A 24,183-nucleotide genomic window follows, 5' to 3' on the forward strand; every position below is an offset into this window, starting at 1 on the left:
AAACTAGAAATGTCAGAAAAAATGTAATGTAAAAAAAAAACTCTACCACTCTCCATCTCCACCCCCATATGTGGGCTCTTTCATTATCTGTATCAGCTGCATTTACAGGACATGTATGATCACACGAAGCAGGAGATTGTGCAGTAGACTCACTAATCCAAACCTCATGGGAGTGAAGGTTTTTCAGACAAGCGAAATGCTCAGGTGACTGAATAATGTTGATATACATGGACAGTTCATGTTCAAAATATGACGCCTGCATGTGTCTGATCTGTAGGTCAAATGCTTTAATTGCAGCATTTCAACTACAAAATTCCAAGTATTGAATATGAATTAAGAGAGCGTTAATTTAACACTGCCATATATTTTGTTCAATATTCCCATCAGTTTGGATGTCTGAGTAATTAACCTTCAATTCAAGTGATTCATAATGTAAATACAATTTGCTAACAATGCCAAGAATGCTAATTTTTTTTCTGAATATGTTAAGCTGTGTGTGACAACTTTCTCATGCCAAATGATTATTGAATATTTGAATGGTAGAGAAAATCCTCTCCCTGAGTTCACTGAAGGTGAATTGGATTTAACCAGGCTGGAGGTTCAGATAAATGGGTTTGTTCGATGTTAGCCTCCATTAGATAATATCTGTATCTAAGTGTTATAGGCTGACTGTGCCATCTTGTTATCTAACTTAGATATACTAGCATAGACAGATTATATTAAAAGATACATAATAATATAAAAAGAAGAACATGGATAAGCATCACTCATATTCAGGTAACGTGTCTGTGGTCCATAGTTGACCACATGTAGATCTAGTGACTAAGCACTTGTTTACTTGTTTGTTTTAGACAAAAACAACACAGACTTAGCCTGGTCCCTGACTAAGATTTGATAAAATGATTACTGATAAACAATACGCACATACTGCAAATGGAACCGTTCAGTTCATGGTGAATATTTATTCAGGTAATCTTTACTGTCAAGGAGTAGAATTAATCTTTCTCATTAAACTGCTTCTAAATGTCTTAAGTGAGCTCAACATTGGCCATAGCTCAATGTGCTTACATGTCGTATTAAGCGGTAAAATGCATGACTCTTGAAAATCTGTGTGTGTTTGTGTAGCGTTAGCTTCTAATCCAGAGTGTTTCTTCAGCCTGTCGACTCACAGGCCTGACCCAAAATAATTTCAGAGCTAAAATGATGTTTTCTCAGTTGGCTTAACATGCAGATTCAGTCCCAGTTTCCACATGCTTTCTGCACTGCTGCTGCACTGTCGCTCCATCCCCAGGAGGAACATGGGCAGAGCAGAACAACAAGCAATGTACACAACTGCGTCAATGAGATTACTGTAGAAGTTTTCAATGCGTTTTGGGACTCCTCTTCAGACACTGGTGATGTGCTCTAGTAGACTCCACTAATCATCCACGACTTGTGAATGGTTGCGTGACGCTTTGTTTTGTCTTTGCTGCTCATCTCACAGTTGTCTCACTCATCTTGTTACATGGTTGATAGATACCATACAATATATTTTGTATATTGTTCATGTAAAGTTCATGTATATTTTGTTAAAGGATTCTGCTGTGTTTGACCAAGCGATACCAAGGGAGCCCAGACACAGAGTATAGAGATTTTGATTCTGTTTCTCATGCTTTGATGTTGATGTTTATACTATTAAAAAGAATGTTTTATTTTCAACATATCACGACGTGTCATTTGGCTCAACACATCCTGTGTTACTGGATTTCTCCACACAACCTGTTCATACTGTAGCACGTGATGCTGCAGTAAACATGTTGCTTTTGCTTTTGACACATGCTCAAAAGCAACAAAGGATGTTTCTTGTACCAAACTACACTCATATGACATTCTTTTTAAGATTATATTTTCATTATTGTACTATGGAGATCCTTAGTCTTTAATGGTAAATATCTGAATTCACTCCTTGGTTCAAATCCCCTCCTTTGTTTTGTTTTGAATTAAAAACTAGCCTACCCACAGTTAACCCATTATTAATTATTCTTTAACTGTGTCTGGGGAACCATTGGGCTGAAAGGTTATTGATATTTTGTTTCTACTGAATAAAAATGCAGCAGTGATACACAGATCACATTGAAGCAAAGGAGATGAGAAATATTGCCTGCATCTGGGAAGGCAATTAGTGAAGGGGACAAAAGCCAATGTTGGAAACTGTGGGCTAGGGGGGGAATATAATACAGAACTAAGGTTGGTTCTAATAGATTCCCATCCACTCTGCCTTGAAATGTTTCCCACGTATCGAGGCCATTGATCGAGGATCTGTTTGGTCATCGTTGGCTTAGAGGAGTTCGCTGACTGTTCAACTATAAGCTTGAAAACATTTGCCTTAAGAACTTATTTTGCTGCTAATCACAGTTGGTGGTCATCTAACCTGCTCTTCCTCCTTCTCTCGTTTTGATCCCAGCTATGTCGTCTCTGATCCTCTGCGTTAAAATCACCAGTGTAAGTGCTCATTGTTACTTATGTTGTATTGACAATCAGTGTTTTTTTGGACGCCACCTTTAAATGGCACAATAGTGGTTTCAAAAGCAATGATCTGACACCGTGTATTTCACCGCCATCTTCTTTGAGAGCACTCGACGCCATGCTGATGATATTGTCATTTTGATACTTCAGCTTTATTGATTGGTTCACTCGTTTTAAAGGGATTCTTTGGTTTATGTTCACCTCATGAGGCCGGAGTGAGGGCCCAAACATCCTCAGCATATACAGTTGTGTTTTTCTTTTTTTCTTTTCTATCAGAAATTGAATGTGGGGATGAAGACAATAGAATAAGCTCACAGTACCACAGTCTGTTTTTGATAAAGCAGCTAAAGCTCATTCTGACGTTCTAATGTATTAAAAGTTGATCATGTGTTTAATAAACAAACTGATTCTACTGTGCTTGTGATTTTATCTTCAAGGCTGCGGGGATTGTTTGTATTGATTTGCACAAGTTGGACTTCATTTTCAGGCTTCTGGGACTCATTCATTCAGTGAAGTTCTACCAAGACATGAAGTCAAACTAATGCTACTGCAGTTGAATTGTACTCAAGTCACAGTAGGAGTAGCCTACCAGTCTAGAAAATCACTCAAGTACAAAAGAAAAAAGTACTTTTGAGTCACTGCAGGTTGAGTCATGACTGTACAATGCTGTAGTTAAAGGGTAACAAAACAAGAAGTCCGGGAATTAAGGGGTAACAATTTTGTAATTATGAGAGATTTATAAGCTAGTTATGGTAGTTACTGCATTTTTAAAAAATAATTACAGGGTACAATAACGTAATTAATGCTATCGGTGCTTAAAGGTTCATGCACTGGAAAAAGGCCATTGTAAAGTGCTACCCATGTTTCTATTACATGGCTTGATGCACAGGTTGTGGAAAAAATAAATTCTACACCTGAAAAGCTGAATTAAGGATTAATTACTTTTCTTTTTATTTTCCTAAAGTATCCCCTCAGGTATGATAGTAGGTAGTAGTAATAGGTAATAGTAATATATAGTAATAGTAGTAGGTAATAGTAAGATTAGAGTGAGCTAACTTGTGGCTTAAAACAGTAAAAGTGCAATAGGAATTAACAATTAAATAGAATAGATAGATAGATAGTTTTCAACAAATACTCTTAATACAAATTCCAAATATTCAGTTATGTGTTTGTTAATCATGTGTAGTTTATAAACCATGTACGAAGTGAGTCATCTTTGTCTTCAAAGTTTACTGGAGCCTGAGCTTCATCTGATGATTCATAATGCAGCTGGACAGAATGCAGCAGAGTTCATAGAATTTAGAATGTCAGTGTCATAAAGGAGCGATTGACCTGAACAGACTCAGACTCACAGTTTCATCTCTGATCGGTGTTCACCTGCACATTGAGACAGAAAACTCACATTGCATTTATTTGGAGAAACATCGACAATATCTACCTTTTAGAAAGGAAAACATGGAGAGTGATTTACATCTTGGTAAGCCACATGCATTTATAATTGTATTATTTAACAGGGAAAGATTAGTACAGAGGATTTTGCTGAACAGACAAACAGGAGACAGACAGTCAGGATAGACCTGTTGTTTGTGTTGAAGGATTTTCATTTGTGTCTAGTTCTTCCTTAGTTTGATTTACATTGTAAATTCACAGTTAGATTTGTTGTTGAAACAAAACTATGATGAAAGGCATAAGATGAAGATATGATGAAGCATGTTGACCTTGAATGAAGCTACATCAGGTGGCCTCATGGTTATTTGATTATTAAGATGTTGCCATTGCATTTCTTTCAGCATCCATGCAAATGGTCGCTCGACTCAATGCCCTTAATGACGATCGCCATGAAAACATCAACTGCATGTTTGCGAAAGTCCTGAATAAGGAGCAATACCTTTATGCTGAAGCCTCTAGTTTTTCTGGAGTTCCTGCTGAGCTCGGCTGTGACCTTTCACCTCAGTCTGCTGTTGGTCTCGGCTCCAAACCTGCTTGTGGATTTGAGAGCCTCAATATATGGGAACCAATAGCCAGTGCAGCTTCATCAGCATGCAAACCTCTCTTGGATATGGACAAAGGAGACCTTCCTCCCACAGAGAAAGAGTATCCTCTCATGGCTGAAGACACAGTGTTAGGTAATGTTGGAGCATCCATCCACCCAGCTCGGCATGTTGAATCCAACCTGCTCTGCCTTGTTGAGACTCCATCCCATGAGGCTCCAATGACTGATGACTTCAAAATCATTGAGAGATTGAGGCTGCTTCAGCGCTCCCCCTTTGGTTTTGATGATGACTACCACCTGGAGGCAGTTGGAAAGAGATACCTGTATGCTCCTCCATGTGACACATCTGGATTTGTGGCTGACTGCTGCTCACCCTGTGGATCCACTCTGGGCTGCCTGGATGAGTGGGAGCCACTGGTCAAATCCCACTTTGACTTGGAGAAGGAGGGATTTGGTGAGGAGCTCCTCTACGCTTCATCACATCTCTCTAGATTTGTAGTTGACTGTTCCCCACAGCATGGGCCAACTCTGGACCAGCTTGACAAATGGGAACCTGTTGTCAGCAGCATTGATTCTCACCTGATGCAGTTCCTCTCAGTCCTCCTGGAGGAGGAGGAACATGGTGAAAAGCACATCTACGATTCCTCAACAGTGAGTTCTACATTTATGGCTGCCTGCGCTGCACACCATGCCCCTACTCAAGATCATCTTGATGAATGGGAGCCAATCGTCAAAGCTGATTCTAAACTGAAGCTGTTCCTCCAGGAGTTGGAGAAGGAGGAAGAACAATGTCCTTTTATCATCAAGAGGGAAGCGGTCGACTCCTGTGCACAGACTGAGGCTGCTGCTGAAAGCTCTGTACCCGTCCTGCATCAACCTGAATGTTGTGAGGGAACAGAAGTCACTGCCCTCTCTGCTGGACCTGACAATATCTCCACCCCAGAGGAGGCTCTCCCCGTCTCTCTTGTTGAAGACACCCTGATTCACCTGCTGAAGGAAGGATCAACCAACCTGCTTCAGGAATCCCAGGCTCCAGCCATCCAGGTTGAGGTCAAAGCTCCACCAAGCCTTGTGGTTGAAACTGTAAAGGACACCAAGGATCTGTCCGGTCTGACCCTGGAAAAAACACTTTCACCGGTCCAACTGGTCAAACCTACAGGACCTCAGAGTTCCAGTGCCAAAGACAGTCTGTCAACAAAACCAAAGAGGAAGAAGCGTGGCTTCTTTTCTTGGCTATCCCGCATATTCCGGGGGAAGAAAAATAAATCTGCAGACAACATGGCTGCAACAGCAGAGACGCCGCTCCAACAGACCTGCCAAACAGAAGCAGATGAGCCAAAGCCCTGCTTGACTGCCCTCTCACCTGCAGTCCACTTCTGAACTCCTGTCATCTTCCTGTCCACTTTACAGAAATCAACAATTGAATCATTTTATTTCAATACATTTATTTGCACACTACCGTTATAGTGTCTTTGCGCATTTCTTCAAAACACACCTTTATTCCTGCAGTTATGGGTAACCTGTAGTCTAAAGCAGTGAAACTTAGAATTAGTAAATATATGTTGGCCATTAACGTTTTCTGTACCTCGACTAACAATATAATCAATATTTATTCTAAATGTGGCTGTTTTTTCACAGAGTCCACTTTGCTTTTAATGTACCACTTGTTTTCTGTAAAAACAAACAAACAAAAACACATAATATTATTATTATTACACTTTACTTTACAGCCCATTAATTACGGTGTAACTAGTTTGTAATTATGGGGTACTAATAAAATAACAATGCTGTAGTTACAGGGTAACAAAGCAAGAAGTCTGGCAATTAAGGGGTGACAATTTATTATATATTATGATTATAATTTATTATTATGAGAGATTTATAAGGTAGTTATTGTTTAACTATTTTTGTAATTACTGCATACTTAATAAATAATTACAGGGTACAATAACGTAGATAGGGGGGGCAAAACAAATGTTATCGGTACTTGTTCCCTGTAGTTATGGAGTAAGTACAAGGTGTGCGGGCTGTAAAATAAAGCAGTGCTTGTTCCCCTCTTGTTCACTGTAATTGTAGGGTAAGTACATGGTTGCCCCACAGTAAACACAGTTTCACAGAAAGTCACATACGTCCATCTGGTCATCGATGTTAGGAGAGGAGACCCTAGACTAGCTGTTTGATGACATTTCTGTAACAATATAACATACACAAAAAATATGGAACTTCAACACACAGTAACAGACTTAATTGAACATACAAGAACTTTATTGAATGTAATATACAGTGTGTTGAGATGAAATATCAAATATGTCAATTTTATCATATAAAATGTAAAATAAAAACCTTAACCTTAACCATAATCCTTTTATAAAACAATTTAGGGTCTAAATACTTACTCCATAGCTATGGGGAACAAGCACCGATAACATTTGTTTTGTCCCCCCTAATTACGTTATTGTACCCTGTAATTATTTATTAAGTATGCAGTAATTACAAAAATAGTTACACCATAACTACCTTATAAATCCTGAATCTCCCGAAGGGGATTAATAAAGTGCTATCTTATCTTATTTTATCTTAAACCTCTCATAATTACAAAATTGTTACCCCTTAATTCCCAGACTTCTTGTCAGTTTTGTTATTTTATCAGTACCCCATAATTACAAACTAGTTACACCGTAATTAGCGGGCTATAAAATACCAAATAGTTAAATGATTTAAGTGGAAGAACAAGTGCAGACTTTAAAAAATAGGAAAGTATTATTGCTTTAATCCACTCAGCTGCTAGTTGTACTTCATTATCTCTGTTTCCACCCTACACCTTTTCTCTTTATAGAAAAATTAAACATGCTGATTTCATTCTCCCAGTTCAGACCAAACTACAGTATGAGATGCATCTTATTTCTCTTGTGAACAGTACCACAAAAACAACAGCAGGGGGTAGTGTTGTACTATACTGTACAGTCCATATAATATACTGTATTCTGATTCCATTACATGAGTACCTCCAAAACTTAGCCAGTGATGTGATTTTTCAGACTTTTTTACATATATATATTTCAGTTTGGGACACCATAGATTTTGCAGAACCACTGGCCTGTCTATGTTTTGCATCTGGATGTGAATACAGTCCATATGCAGGAAAAATGTCTGCACACTTCGAATGGATCTCATTTCCATTGAAGAATCCTGTTTTCCTGCTTTTATCTCATTGCTTTTTGTGTTTTTTGTGTGTGTCTTTATTACATCACACTCAGTAGGTTTCCCACAGAGCCTTCTCCCCTGGACTGGCATTCCTGTTCGGACACACACACACACACTCATACACACACACACACACGCACACACACGCACACACACACACACACACACTGACACACACATGCATATACTCAAGGCCGTCTGACATCCTCAGGGATTATGATGGGAATACAGGAATTCAAGGGTGTGTGTGTGTCTGCGCTTCTGCGAGTTTGTGAAATATGAAACTAACTGTTGCATGTTATACCCGTCTTCACATAACAGATAAATCAGAAACAATCAAATGAGAGCCAGTGTCTTCTGCGCACATTTACTGTCACTTGATCATAATTTAGGAGACTTGCTGTAAATTGATAAATGTAACCTGCACCACACAGTCTTTGGTATTGATACACAGTGGCTACAGGTAGCCAATCCCCCTCTCTCCTCCTGTGCCCCTTTCTCATCCTCTCTCCTAACACTTCTCTGTTTTCTCCCTCTCTCCTCTCAGGATGATTGACAGATACGCTAACTAGAATAGGCCTTATCAGACGAGACAATCGCCACCATTCATCCATCTATCTATCCATTTATCCATCTGTCCTTTCATTCAGCCATCCATGCATTCGCTCAGCAAGCAAACGTCACATCGCAGACACCCATCCATCCATCCACCCATCCATCCATCCATCCATCCATCCATCCATCCATTCCTCTATCAGTGTTTCTGCTTCACATCTGCTCACCGACTGATACATACAGACAGGAAATTAGAGTCTATTGCACACACACACACACACACAGAAAATGAGAGCGACAGCCTGCTGGATAGTTTTCCTTGAGGGAAAGATCAAGAAGAAAGAGATTAGGGTATAATATTCAAACTACCGGTGAATCAACAGATGAAGAAATACTAAAACATCAGATTTTTTAGAGTTTGACTAGTTTATTCAACAGAATTGAGTCAGTACAGAGGAGCAGACAATGCTCTATTTGTATAGCTTTCTAATTGTAAATTCAAGTATTCTAATTAGGCTCTATTAAAAGAGATGGCTGGCAAACGGTAATGATGTTTTTGGAGGAATGTTGAGTATTTTTAAAAGTGACTTATGTTCTATTCTCCGGCCCGTAGGGAGTAACGTGTTGAAACAACGTGATGGAGCTCAATGGATAAAGCATCACACTCGCCCTGCCAGTGTTAGGGGTCCCGCTCCAACTGGGGCCAACATGCTAAAAATGTATGCACCCAGAGACGCTTCGGATCAAAGCGCTCACCAAATGGCATATATTATAAGATCATATTAATGTTTGAAAAGCTCAGTGGGTCCAATAAAAGCAACATCAATGAAGTCACCATGAGCCAAGATCAATTAATTAATACACATAAAAAATCCCTCCCTCTCGTGACATTGGTCACGGCCAAAATAAGGGAAACCGCTGAGTATAGGAGAAATGCAAAGTTTATTGAAAGCAGGTGGGGAGAGTTTTCCTGACATGGTTTAGGTTCACTGGATCACATTCATCCAATTGGGAATCATCTCTATTCTGACTGGAGTCTTTACGTCAGTGTTTTCTTTATTATGGTAGTTAAATGTATTGGAATTATTTTCATGGACAAGCTGGATGTAAATCATTTGAGGTAGACAAACCTTCACTCACTCCCCACAACTTCATTCACCAAAACCACAAAACATGTAAATAACAGAGTAATGCTGCTTGATGGATGCAACTTCATATAGTTGTAATTTGGATAGGAAAACAATATAATAATGTTTAGTTTGTTTTAGAAGACTAAAAGCTACAGGAAAATCATTTAGGGAGACAAGTTTCACTTGAAGTTTACACTTAAAAATTGAAATTTACTTAAAGTTTGACCTAGAACAAGTGAAGGACACAAACTTGAAAAAAAAAAAAAAGATTAATTCATTCAGAGGCAACAGTGTTACAGAACTAATTCCCAATCTGTGATAACATTTAATCTAAAAAAGATGGTTGTCGCTATTGTTGGCATCCTTTGTCGCAAAGCTAAAGCAGGTCCTTAGTTTTCTACATGGGAAATCTGACATAGATGTGATGTATCTGCTTCATGTATGACCCATATAGATTATGGGATTTGTGGCCTATTTCTTTGAGACGCTGTGGCAACCTTGACCGCTGCCTCGTGCCTTTGAATGGATTTCAATTCAATCTTCTCATACATCAAGTTTGATGATTGTTTTGCCCTGGTGTGGAGTGGACTACATATTTAACTAACAGTATGGGATGTCAAGGTATTGAGGAGCAAAAAACCCATTAACTTTACCTTGCTTCCAGTGTGTCTAAAAGTGCATACAGAATAGTTTAGAGTGAGGTTTTTACTTGCAAATCCCACTGGGGGTCAAAAAGAATCGTACCTTAAAATGTAATATGTCTTTATTTGATTATGTTATCCACAATACACCGAGCGAATAATAACTAAACATGATGATACTAGAAAAATCTATTAAGATTCACTCAAATGCAAGATCATTTAGACTTTAATTAACTTTACGACCAAGAATGCCAATAATTGTGACAACTGCCTTAGTTAGAAAAGATCTTATCAGTGTGATCACATATAGGAAATAGGCAACTTTTTTAAACAATTTCATCAAAACAAAAGGAAATAGTTAAACTAAGTTAAAGTAAAATAAAGGAATGTTTCTGCTTGACTAGATGCCTTTGAGGCATGATTACAGTGTTTTCAAGTGAATTGCCCATCTCCTGTTCTCCACTTCCCTCCCCAAAGGGACGGAGCTCAGGACAAGTCACAGCATGTAGAAATGCTAGCCACCAGCCAAGTGCTGCTTTTGGCCGTGGCTGCTAGGTCTGTCAATTCAGCTAGCCACTTTGGCAGGTAGTCACCTTTTGTTCAAACAACCTTTTCTATTCCAAAATATTAAGCTGCGAAATGATGAAACTGGCTGTTGAAATCATGAAATCACGTCACTGTGATGGAAAAACAATTTTCATGCCCTGATTAGGATGCAGGCCATGAGTGAGAGAAATCTCATTTACAATTATATTACAATTAAAATCTTTTCTTCTGCAGCAGCTTACCAAGTTACTACTAGTAATCAATGCATTTTCCCATGAAAAGTTGGTTCCTTATTGCCCACTATATATCAGCATTGATTTTACCCCAGTTACAAATTGTTGTTGCTTGTTGCCTGAACATCGACCCGGTGTCATGACCCTAATGGTGATGATTCATGGAAAAACGCATGAGGCAGTTGTCTTCATCAGGAATGGGAGTTGGCAAATGAAAAACCCTCAATGTGGAGAACGTAGTGGGCTCTAGGGAACAAACATATCAAAGATACTTTTGGTCATAATTGTCGATAAAATTGCCAATCTCCATTGCCTCAAACGGCTGCCCATGCCGCGACTGTTTAAACAACCCATGGTATTTTCTTTAATAAATCAACTGTGTCTCATTTAATAAACCGGATGGTTCTAATTGTTAGCAGAACTGTCCATGTATATCACCATGAAAGGTTGTCCATGTATCATAAACTACGTCTGGTTACGAGTGCGGAGCGCTCTGGGAACGCCAGGCCGGGTGCCAGATGACAAGCGGCTAATAACTGTGACTAGTTGGTCTAATCAGTAGGCTGCGGTCACTTCAGTCCACTACTGCCCTCATATTAACCTTCTGCTTGTTATTAGCACTGGGCTCAAGAGCAGTCCAACTCCGCTGTGTGTGTGTGTGTGTATAGCTCTTTCTGTATGTGTCTCCGCAGCTTAAAATCATAGCTAGAGGTGTTTGTCTGTGTGTCTGCATTTCTCAGTATATGTCTTTGTCCACGTTTATGTGTGTGTGTGTGTGTGTGTGTGTGCACGCACGCCCTTGTGTGTGTCAACTCTATATGAACTTGTCCAGGTCCGTGCCTTTGCTTATAAGACAAACAAACCATGTGTCTTGTCCTGGTTTGAATGCAGCTCATTGTGTGAGTGAATGACACGGTGATCTGGGCTGTCTGTCACTGTGGCAGAGTGCTAAGCCCCGCGCCTCGGGTTATCTCTACCTCCTCAATATGTAGGGCAGGGGGCTTCAGGTGTGTGTGTGTGTGTGTGTTGGGGGTGTGGGGGGGTTTGTGTGCATGTGTGTGCGCACGCATGTGTGTGGTGAGGTACCAAGCCACACCCTGAAGCTACAAAGGAAGTTAAAGAGTGTGTTCAAACAGGAACAAAGAGATATTTGAGGTCTGAGAATGCAGCCTTTTATCACTGTGTGAGTGTGTGTGTGTGTGTGTGTGTGTGTGTGAGAGAGAGTGTCTGATTGTCAGTGTGCATGTGTCTGATTAGCCCTACACAATGAAATGAAACAAAAAAGTCAAAATCACAATATTGACTGCTGCAATTTCTGAATTGCAAGAGGCTGCAGTTAAAGTAATAATCCACAACTTTTTCTAATAATATCTGTTTTGCTACTCTCTATTACAATCAATACCACACAATAGTGATTCCACCTATAGCCAGTTCATGAAAGCTTTTACATTTTCTGTTCTAAACACCTATAAGAGCGCCCTTCTTTCCCCATCCTTCTTTCTTCTGGTCCTGTGCAGAAGCCCTGACCTCCAAAACAAAGTTGCATCTTGGAGAAAGTCTTTTATTATAAATAAACCCTGGAAATTATGTGCATGCACTTTCATTTTGAAAAAGAAATCATGTTCTGTGTGAGTAACACTCCCTTTAACCTTCCCAATGTCAGGCCGAATATAATGGGCTGTCAAAGCTATCATACCTAATACCTCTGTCCAATTACTATCTCCACAAACTCTTCCGAAGCTGCACACAGCCAGCCGGGTTTTACAAATACGAGATCTGTCACATATCGCACGCACGCACACACAAAGAGATGGCTGCAGATTGGCTTAAACCTGACACATTTTTCTCATTCCTCAGGTGTATTGAATTAGGATTGTTGGTGGTGAAAAGTAGGACCCAGGATCAGGATCTATTACTATTATTACTGATTTATTAGCACTGATCAGTTCATGTGTGTGACAAAAACCATAAAACTGCTAGAATCGAGCTCGACTATCAGGAAGGATAAACAGACAGGCTGCGGTAAACAGACACATTTGTTGCATCACACACAGCGACTTTAAAAAGTTTATGAGGCGTTGCAGTCGGACCATATGGCACCCAGCTAAATGACCTGTGGATCAACTCTACCATGTGACTGATGCATTTATTCAACAGAGTTGGGATGGACAGGGAGGATGGAAGAGTGGACAGCGGGGGGACGAGCGGATTCGGAGGAGAGAGAGAGGAAGAAAAGGGGAAAGAGGGAGAGAAAAAGAAGAAAAAATAGTAGATAGAAGGGGGAAGAGAGAAAAATAAAAAGGGGAAGGGAGAGGGCGAGCGGGGAAGGCGTCGAGAGGGATGGATGGGTGACAAAAAATGAAAGAGGAGGACAGCAGCATGGGTGTCCTTAGGTCTGTTGCCCTCTGGGTCCCAAGAGAGGAGCTGTCAATCATAATCCACCTGGGACCAGAGAGACTAGTGAAACCAAAACACGCTTTATTATCATTTACACAACAGAGTAGCTTCAGCCAAGCGCTTTCCAACCGTGCCGGTCATTTCCATAAAGCACGACGGTCTGTGCTTAAGTGGTTGCTATGCCATCTATTTTGGTAACCAGAGAGCCAGTTTGCGAGCTTTCTTTATTGCTCTATTACTTATAATGGACAAACAAAATGGCCCACCTACATTAGCTCAGAGCGTTCCCCACGTACCATGGCTTGGCACGGCTTGTCTCGTGAAATAATTCATACCGAGTGCCTCCTAAATGACGCATCACTATATCATTATCATTGCTGTTCATATTCAGCGTATCGTGTGGCTGACTTTTCTTGCGGCACAAATGACTGAGAATACAGTCATAAGAGTAGGGCATGGGGTCATTTGTATAAAACATTAGGACTGCCTGCTCGCCCCGTCAAATAGACTGACCAGGTGAATCCAGGTTAAAGCTATGATCTTTAATTGATTTCACATATTAAATCACCTTCAGTCATGAAGGGAAGACGCAGATGAAGGGGAAGAGAAAGGTTAAAGTATAGGAACATTAAGTCTTGAGACAAGTGAGGCATGGACTGTGCAAAAAAGGGGCGCAGCTCAGTAAAGATGGGCTTCATATTTTGTACGTGTGTGTGTCTGTACAGCTTTGTTTATTTGTGTATGTGTGTGTGTCCGGTGTGCTGTATGCACCCGGCAGGTGAAGGGGAAAAGAGAGGAAGAGGCTGAAGATACCGAAGGGAAGAGAGGGGAGGAGGAGGAGGAGGAAGGAGGGAGAAAAGGGAGGAGGACAAGAATCACTATCCACATGATTATAGTGTGTCTGGCATCTGGACAGTTGTTTGGCTAAGGCATGTGTGTGTGTTAAGAGAGTCTGTGTGTGTGTGCGTGTATGTGTGTGTGTGTGTGTGTGTGTGTGTGTGTGTGTGTGTGTGCAGTGCCCCAGGGACACACCTGGAGTGTAGCTATTCAGCGTTTCAACTCAGTCAGCCAGTGACACATTTCACCCCTCTCTGTTTCCCATGCCTCCCATTCCTCCCCCTCAGGGCAAAGGCACAAAGTGTCTTGAGCAGCAGAGGAGCAGAGGGGATACGCAGGAATACAGAGTGCACACTAGAGTCTTTTTCTGAGCCCCGGAGCAAAAAGGACCAGGGCTGACCAGTCATTTTTTATGCTGTCTACTCATTTTGGCGGTATACTTACATTTCTGATCTAAGGATGAATATAAGGCACAAGCACAAGTTGTCAGCTGTTGATTTTACCTGGATATTTGCTGATTATCTGCTATATCTATATTATCTGCTAAACTTATTAGATGAATGGCAGTTGTTACAGCCAGAAACCCCCACTTTCAGCTGAGTAAATTAAAGTTCTGTAAAGGTAACATCCGAAACATCATGTTTTGCTAAAAACACATGTTGCTGTGAAAAGTGATGTGGGATGGTAGGGGCCAATCTGTGTTGCCTTCCTAGAATCAATCACAGCTTTCAATGGACAAGCACAACACTGAATGGACAGAAGTTAAACTGGATCATAGCTTGAGGTCCCTAAGGACAGAGAGCACCCAGGGGTCACGGTCTGCATCCGGGACCCGCTCTCAAGTTCAGTGATCTTTAGGCCCCTCAACACCCCAATATGAAGGTTGATTTGCCCAAATGCTGTGTAGATACACTCCAAAAATGTCCATCTTAACAAGTCTAGTATTGAATCTTAAAATCGCATTTTTCATAAAACAAGTGAAATATATCTGCCAGTGGGGTGACATAGTTTGACTTGTTTTCGATGAAAATCAACTCGTTTCAAGAATCTTGAATTTTGTGGAACAGTTCGTCTTATTTCAAGATACCATCACTTGTTGCTTTGGGGGAAAAAAAAAATTATCTGTTGCCATTAACAGATTTTTCCACTTGTTTTAAAGAAAACAAAATTTTGAGACTCAATATGAGACGAAATAACTTGTCAATATGGGATTTTTTTTTGCAGTGTAGAGAAACTGTGACTTGAAACGTTCTGTGTTGCCTCACAACTAGTCGGATTTCTTCTTTTGTGAATTCAACTTTGAACTGAGGCGGCGTTTAAAACCTGTGTCATTGTACCTTTAACATCAAAGCTGGCAGCGCAGCGGGGCTTGGCGAGGCACCTGCTCCGAGCGCACAGAGCCATTTTCAATCGGAGTTTTTCTCAAGTCAAACACAGAAAACGAGTTTCGGCAATGGCCGTATGCCTCCTTTAAAGCCATAGATTCCGGATATATTCCCCCCGACAAGTGCCGCCGTGGTCGTGGAGACGCACATAAAGGGCCCCAAGGGGCTGAAGCCGAATTGAAACCTGCAGGTTGGCAGCGGAGCTTTTGCGCAGCGGCAATTGGTCGCATTTTCACTCCATCCGATTTCTCTCTCTCTCTCTCTCTCTCTCTCTCTCTCTCTCTCTCTCTCTCTCTCTCTCTCTCTCTCTCTCTCTCTCACTCTCTCTCTCTCTCAGATGAACCGGGGCGAAGGAAAGGGTTGGGACAGGGAGGAATAGCTGGAGGGAGGGATGGCTGAATAACGAGGAGAGAAACACCCACTCCGGACTGACCGAATTGTATCCGGAGAGAAGGAGTGAGAGAGAAAGAAAGAGAGAGAGAAAGAGAGAGAGAAAGAGAGAAACCCTTGAGAGGCAGAGTCTTGGGTGAACAGAGGATTTCCTTTGGGGATAAAAGGACGCATTTGAATTGATGATTGGAGAGGTATGAAAGGCTGATTTCATTCATTCTGCTGTGTGCGTCAGTCTCAGGTGTGCGCTGGAGAGACTGAACGCAACGAGTTAATCTGAATAGATCTAATAGCTTGACCGCAATCTGACTGGGAAACTTGATTTAAATACCAGTCAGCATCATTTAGAGAGGCGTTTTCGATCACTTTCAAATTAGCACTCAAGAGAAATCTCGACAAACTTCTGCAGTCTTTCCACTGGCAGGTTTCGATTTTTTTCAGTTTAAGTTGCTAATTTTGTTAAACAGTGACATTTTTTTGCAAAGATAAAATAACTACCTTTACTCATTTATAAACATATGCATTCATTGAAAACATAGGCTGACGACTGTATAATGTTTCCCAGAGAGATTTGATGGATTGCGCGTGCTGTCTGCTGGCTTGCATTGTATTCTGATAGTTGGATTCAGTAATGCTGTAGTAAATGAAATATGGGTGAACTTTATTCCACAAATAAAGAAGTGGGTAAACTTGCATCCCCAGTAGCGTGTACTATATTCTACTTAGTTTTCTCTGACGCGAAAATTCATTAATTCGCCAGTTAGTCCCTGGTTTCCGTCAACCAATTAACCAATTGCAAAGTACACATGTAGCTTTGTCCTTTGTCCTTTGGCGAGAAAGAGGAAATTAGGCTAATTGAAGGAGTAGCTTAAAGGAGTAACCTCAGGCTGAAAGCATTTTGGCTGAAATAAGCATTCATGTTTCGCTAGAATTACTTTGAAAGCATCTTAACGAGCACATGTAAACAGAAAGAAACAGCTTAATTGAAGCTCAGTCAAAGAGCAGAGATTAGTCATTCAAACTCCTGTTTCTATATAGTTTGTGTGTGTGTGTGTGTGTGTGTGTGTGTGTGTGTGAGAGAGAGAGAGAGAGAGAGAGAGAGAGAGAGAGAGAGAGAGAGAGAGAGAGAGAAAATGATTTTTGTTTAATCCTTCTCATTTCCCTGTTCATGTCCTGAGGCTGATTTATGAAAAAAAAAAAAAAATCCTATTTCCTGGAGCGTTTTGCCCTTATTAATATGTAGGTTTGTCATTATTCTCGCCTTTTGATATCGTCTGAACGAGCGGACTCCTCGTTCTTTCAAAAACCACAGGGCTACTTCTAAATAAGAGAATGACTCAATCTCCAAACAACTTTGTTGCATGTGTTGTTTTATTCATACGACTGTCAGCGACTGTGTTTCCCCAGGAGAAAAATGACAGTATGTTCCAAACCCGCTCTCTCTGTCCATCCCCCTGTGTATAATAATGAGTGGCAGACTGGAGAGGAGGAGGAGAAGAAGGGAGGGAAGGGATAAGGGGAAGACAGGAGGGAGGAGAGGGGAAAGAGCAGACTTGAAGAGGGGGAGAAAGACAAGGAGTGAAGAAGGATGAGGGGGGAAAGAAGGGGTACAGAGAAAGAAAAGTAAAGAGGGTGGGGAGGAAGAGAAGGAGGAAATGAGATGAGAGAGGGAAAAGAGGAGAGGAGCTGTTGTGTTTGCTCGCATGGTCAGACAATGGCACTCAGGAAACGTTCCCTCTCTGGCCTGTCAATCAAACTGCTAACAAAGTCTCTCTCTCTCCCTCCCACCCCCTCCCCTCCACCCCCACCTCCGTTTGTCCTCCATCATTCTTCTGCCCCCCCCCCCCTTTTCAAATGTCTCTAATTCTTGCTGCTTCACTCTTCTCTTCTCTTCTCTTCTCTTCTCTTCTCTTCTCTTCTCTTCTCTTCTTCTTGACTCAGCCCTCTCTCTTTCTTTATTCTCTGCCTCTCTCTCTCTCTGTCTCTCCCTCTTCCTCCAACAAAGTCCTCTACTGTTTTTCCCTCTGTGTAGGCGGCAGGCTCCACCGCTGTTCTGTGGTCAGTTTAGGCTGCTGCACCAGCCCTCTGTAGTTGTAACAGATAGGACATTAGGCAGGAGTAACTGACTCCAGATCAGCGCCCTCGGGCCATCTAGGGAAGGTAGGCCTCATCCCAGAGCCTTGAATGGCATCTAATGTGTATGGTGTTTCGGTCACTGGAATCCCCCCCCCCCCCCCCTCTCTGTCTCTCACTTTTTCTCCTCATTCTTTTTTCAGCAGTATCTCTCCCTCTCTCTGCAGGTCTAGAGTGCTGGCTGTAAGGATGTTGTCTATGGGGCAGATCAGGTGGTGGTTGTTGGGTCCGCTGGTGTTACTGGCCCTCGTCTCCCATTTCCCCAGTAAGGCCCAGGGTCAAGGTAAGCACTTTCTGGATGTCCTCCCTTTCTCTCATCTCTCTCTCTCTCTCTCTCTGCCTTTGACCCTCCCATCCCTCTCCATCTGCCATCCCCTTTTCCCCCTCTCTTTTCCACCCATCCCCTCTTCTTTCCTTCCCACCACCTGTCCCTCCTTCCAAGCAAGCTTCTATCCTCCTCTTCCTGTCCTTCCTCACCACCCCACTCCTCTCCTCTCCTCTCCTCTCCTCTCCTCTCCTCTCCTCTCCTCTCCTCTCCTCTCCCATATTCCCCTCCCTCCTCCTCCCCTCCGCTCTCCCACTCCCTGTCTTCTCCTCCCCCCCTTAAGCTGATCTCTTTCCACATTATCCCTCTCTCTTTTGATGTGCAGGTTCCGTCCAATCAAATTGCGGCGCGATCACGATCATATCACCTCCATATCAGCCTACCATTTCACCCTGGCAGCATGGCACCGTTCGCAACATGCTGTCGATGCTGCCACGCTTCAGAGGGGTTTTAATGAATGTGTTGTAACGATGTGCTTCAAGCTGTGATGATTTGCTGCGCAAGGTGCTAAACAATATATAACGCTTCAGTGTGCTTCGTAATCAACCTCACTTCAGTGAACTTGATTTAATCAAATTGAGTCTCATCAGAAAGTTAGGATGCGTTTTGTCATCTGTTTTATGTGATGTTTTGTTTAGGCACGGCGTTACAAAATCAGCAGATTACAGTGCTGTAATACACTCTCACAAAGTAAGGTGTCATTCTTAACACATCTGTATCTAGTTTTGGACAACACATCATTTGGGTTACATTTGAACATATGTTAAAGTGTCTTTAACACAAATATGTGTTGTTCCAAATGAGACAGACACGTGTTGACATTGACGCTTTCCTTTCCTTCTCACACATGTTTTAAAACAGTTGTATTTAGAGCTATTGCAGTCACACCTATTAATCCTTTCTTATCATGTGATCAAGTCAAGGGTCAAGTGATGTAGTGTTAGGCCTAGTTAGATGGTGACTGGTTGGATATTACTGTTACTACTAGAGTTGGATACTTTCATTCAGAAAATTCAGCTTATGTCAACAAAACAGATCCAAGAGTTTTTTTTCTGTACCGGGTGACAGTAGTGCGTATGTGTGTGTGTGTGTGTGTGTGTGTGTGTGTGTGTGCGCCTGGGTTCATGGGAGTGTGTATGTGTTATTGGCAGCTCAGCGAGTGCAGAGGGAAAAGCCTACCAATGCTATCTGGATTGAGATCATGTGAAAACGACCCCCAGAGACGCTTAAACATTTAACTGTGTGTGTGTGTGTTTGTGTGTGTGTGTGTGTGTGCATGTGTGTAGCTCACATTCCTTCCAGGATGTGGAGTGAGAGGAGCAGGGAAGCGGGTCTTGGTTAAAGGAACAGTCTGCACAGAAATCAAATCAAAATTTTCTCCTTCTGAAATTGTTCTCCAAAATCAATAATCCACACGTGACGCAGTGTGTTTATTGATCTGTCTTCCTGGCTAAACTATGTTATTCCTACAGTCTTGGAGAGTTTAGTCTTTTTTGGGGGTCCATTTTTGCTCTGAATCCTGAATGAATCAGTGCAGGCTTGCTTTGTGTTTAGTCTGTTTATTTGCCCGTGGAAGTCTGATAAACATTGATTGCTTTGAAATGAAAGTTGGGGCTTTGTCTTTTCTTCTCTCTCTCTCGATCTCTCTCTCTCTCTCTCTGTCTCTCTCTGTCTCTCTCTCTCTCGTTCTCACTCTTTACCCTCCCCTCTCTCTCTCTCTCTCTCTCTCTCTCTCTCTCTCACTTAGTTCTCACTGTTTACCCTCCCCTTTCTCTTACTCCTGCATCCTCTCTCTCTTTCTCTCTCTCTCTCTCTCTCTGTCCCACCAGTCATTTTCCGCATCTCTCTTCATCTCTCTTTCTTTCTCTGTTTCCCTCTTTTTCAAGTAATTTCATAAGTGCTGTTTTCAGTGGAGACCGATAGGGAAGACAGGAGAGTCAGAAGTGTGACAGCATAAATTAAGCTGGGATTTGAACCCACTGAATCACAGCGGTAGCCTACATGGACGACCTCCCAGTCAGCATGGCAGCGTCCCCCGCTGAATCCATGCGTGAGGGAGCATGTGATAACCATTCATTTTGCCCGGGCCGTCCCTTTAAGCTGCAGCATCTGGTCAGAGGGGATTTGAGCTGGAGGATTAGTGTGTGTTCTACCCATGGAGGATGTTTGTATATACAACACAACTGTCTGGATATCATCAGCACTTCGTCTCCCACTACCAAGCTGTGGCCCGGCCCAGTAAGGCTGCTTTTACACTGCAAAAAAACAGACAAAGTTAGCAAGTGAACTTGCATTCAGACCTACCAAGTCTTATTTCAAGATATTTTAAGTGCAAGAATCTCACTGCACTGGCAAATACTTTTGTCAGATTCACAGAATCACACATGGCTTGTTTCAAGAAGTAATCATGAAACAAGAAGAATCATTCTGAAAAGAAAAGCCTTGCTTTAACACATTTTCACTTGTCAGGCAAGTCATGCTATCACAAATCAAGTGAAATTTCATAGAAACCAGTAAAATCACCTGACAGTACAGTAACACAATAGAACTGAAAATATTGTGAAATAAACTTGATAGTCTGGGTAGGAGATAAATATTGCACACAAAGCATCAGCCTCACTAGTTCCCCGCTCCTCTCTCTGACCTGTAGTTACAGTAGTGGTACTGTAGCCATTGCAGAGGTCCCACTTTTTACTTGATGAGCTGTATGTTACACAGTGGACTATTTTTCTATTGCTCCAGCCTTGAAAGGTATTCCTCTCTGCTCGGCCTTCAAAGGGTGCAAGGGAGTCACAGAGGTTTTGTGTTGTCTGCTGTGGCCGATGCAGCAGTGATCCAGGGGAGAAGCAGGATAGATGTAGATAGATAAATGACGGTGGACATCTGCCATGGTTGCATCTGAACGCTGACCTCACTGTTAGAAAATTGTCTCATATTATGGGTAATCAAGCATTTATTTTGATATTCTGTTCCCTAGCTGTTTTAGGGGTCACTTAGTCATAAAGAAACAAAATACTATGACTATGTACGTTCATTTGCACTTACAAGTGCGTGTGGCTAAGTGTGTGTGTGTGTGTGTGTGTGTGTGTGTGTGTGTGTGTGTGGTGGGGTGTGTGTGCTTACCGTGTGCATAATTAGTTATTCTAATTGATTTTGTTGATTGGCTGACAGCCTGGGTCAATATCGTGCTTCAGGCCACATCACAACAGATTATATGCTCCAGAACTCATTTTAAGCTTCTGTTTTTTGTAGCTGTGTGTGTGTGTCTGTGTGTGTGTGCACAATATGTGTGTGTGCTTACATGCATGCATTTGTGTTTGAGTGTGTGTTAGAGGGCAGATTGGTGAATTAGTATGAATGGGAGTGTCGCCCAATAATTTATAATGGACAGGGAGAGAAGCCAATGATGAGAAATCATTTATTCATAAACAAAGGAGAGGATGAGATGGAACAAACCTGTTTTGAATTTAAAAATGGCTAAATCATCCAAATCTCCACTACTTTCACCCCCATACTTTATTGCTGTTGATGGTAATCCAGCTCGCCATAATAATCAACCACATTTGAGTAAATAGAGCGCTGAGTCATTGGAGATGTGCAGAAACCTCTCTAATTTTGCTCTATTTTTGTTGTTAGGGCATGTAGAAAATGTTTAATGACCCTGGGACCGAACCAAGCCATTGAAAGTAGACTGCAAAAAAAAACATATGCAAAACAACCGAAATCCATTTTCATTAATGGGAACATCAGCCAATTTTTCTCTGTTCCTGAAAAGAGCAATGTATCTGAGTTTTTGGAGATGTGAGGTTTTGGCAAGAGCTGATGCAGAGACAACAGCATCTCACAAAGAGACAGCACACATCATACAATAGACAACACCTATCACTCTAGATATCCAGTACACTCTACATTCAATATCTATACACATTCAACATTATACAGTGTGATTGCCACAGTGTAGGGAAGTATGGTGAGAGTCAAGTGAAGTAGTTACGGTATACTGAGTCGGACGAAAAGCATGAAATAGGCTACATTTTACGACATAGACATAATTCGTGGATCATAAAGTGGAATAGTATGCAAAGGCTGAAGTGACTCTGGGTTGTGCAGACATAAGAGCACGATTGTGCGGAGGCTGCTTGGGTTTCATTTTTCTTGAAATAATTTGCAACAAACTGCCATTAGGGCAATTTTCCTGAAACAAGTGGGGGGTGATCTGCCTTTTTTCAATACAGCATATCATCACTTATGTCAAGAAAATTCTTGACACAAGGACATTGGAAATAATTGAATTTTTCACACTATTGGCTTTTTTTCACTTCGCTTTAAGAACAAGCTTTGAAGACCAAAATACAAAACGAAATGACTCATCGTGATGGATATTTTTGCTGTGTACTAGGTTCATATCCAGCCTGCCTCTTGGCCCGTAACATACTGTGTGTGTCAGCAGCACAAAAGTTTCAAAAACAGCATTACCATAGACCTAGAAATGGCCTGTTTCCCCATGTTAGAACAGTCGACTCCAGAATTGAAATATTATTTAATTTCTTACCCGTGTTTAATTTCATATATATATCTCGTTAATTGTTTCCTCCAATATTCTCCGATATGGAGCTCGTTTAGGTTTTTATGGTAATACATATTTCACTTTTGGCTGGCTGGCATGCAGAATATTACAGCTTCCTTTACCACACCGCACATGGGGAGGGATCATCCAGCAGACTCTTAATATTCAGCCAATCCCTGCACACACACACACACACGCACAATGCAGCAGAGAGATAAGTGTTGAGGAAAAAAAACAAAAAAAACAGCTTCACTTACTCAGGTGAGTGAGTGAAAGAGAGCAAAGAGGCACAGAGCCAATAAAAGAAAGGAGCGGCGAGAGAGAGAGTGGGGGAACAGAAGCCGAGAGGAGGAGGAGGAGGAGGAGGAGGAGAGGAAGAGAAGACGGGGAGGAAGAGGAGGGAGGAGAGAGAGAGTTTAAAGAGGAAGAGATGTGATAAAAGAAGAGGAGTGGGGCAGGAGAGCGGTGGAGGAGATAAAACGAGCGGAGAGGTGGATTTGGGTTAAGTGTTATCTTGGTGAGCAGAGGAGTTCTTGTACCAACGAGACACAGACCACATCAAACGACGTGTGGCACAGTGCTGTTAGTGCTGCTCTAATGAATAGATAGGCAGCGCACACACACACACACACACATACACTCTGCACACACACACTACCCCCATCTCCCTCATGTACAGTAGTATATCTGCGCGTCGACAGTACAAGCCAGCGGTTGTCATCCATAAATCCGGAGTATTAGTAAAGCCAGCCTGAATACTCACACTGGAGTCGGTACTAGGCTAATCTGGAGAGAGGGGGGGGGGGGACAGAGGAATTAAAAAGAATAGGAAAACTGAAGGGAAAGGAAGTATAGAGGAGGCAGGGAAGAGTGGCAAGGGAGTAGAAAGAGGGGAGGGTGAAGGACGGGGAAGAGGATGAGTGAAATGAAGAGATGAGGAGAGGGAGAAGGGGAGAGGGAGGCGGAATCAAACAGGAGGCGAGGGAAAAGTGAGAGGAGTGAAAATAAAGGCGATGGGAGGAGAGAATGGAGGGAAAGCGGGGTAGAGAGGTTAGGGGAGAGAGAGGAAGAGAGAGAGGATAGGGAAGAGGGGGGGAGAGAGGAGGAGAAGGAGAAGGAGAGGTGAGGAGGGACGAAGAGAGGGAAGCAAACAGGCCATTGGCAATAATGAGGAGGAGGAAAAGACAAAGCTGAAAGAAGACAAAGGGAGGAGAGAAGAAGCTGACAAGAGAAAAGGAGAGGAGAGAGAGAAAACTGAGTGAAAGGAGGTCTGGTGAGTGTGGAGTGAAGACAGAGAAGGGAGGAAGGTGAGAAGGGAAGGAGACAAAGGACAGGAGGGTGA

General features: G+C 41.9%; 1 protein-coding gene across 1 annotated transcript in view; it reads left to right on the forward strand.

Moving 5' to 3' along the window:
- The first annotated feature begins 18,138 nt into the window (after nucleotides 1-18,138).
- The window catches only part of col14a1a (collagen, type XIV, alpha 1a), a 137,538-nt gene continuing 131,493 nt past the window's right edge, over nucleotides 18,139-24,183 (forward strand). Inside the window, exon 1 of the mRNA XM_071901633.2 lies at nucleotides 18,139-18,232. Coding sequence (XP_071757734.1) covers nucleotides 18,139-18,232 — 94 coding nt within the window. The remainder of the gene's footprint in view (nucleotides 18,233-24,183) is intronic.

Source organism: Centroberyx gerrardi, chromosome 12 (genome assembly GCF_048128805.1).
Source record: "Centroberyx gerrardi isolate f3 chromosome 12, fCenGer3.hap1.cur.20231027, whole genome shotgun sequence".
Taxonomy (NCBI): Eukaryota; Metazoa; Chordata; class Actinopteri; order Beryciformes; family Berycidae; genus Centroberyx; species Centroberyx gerrardi.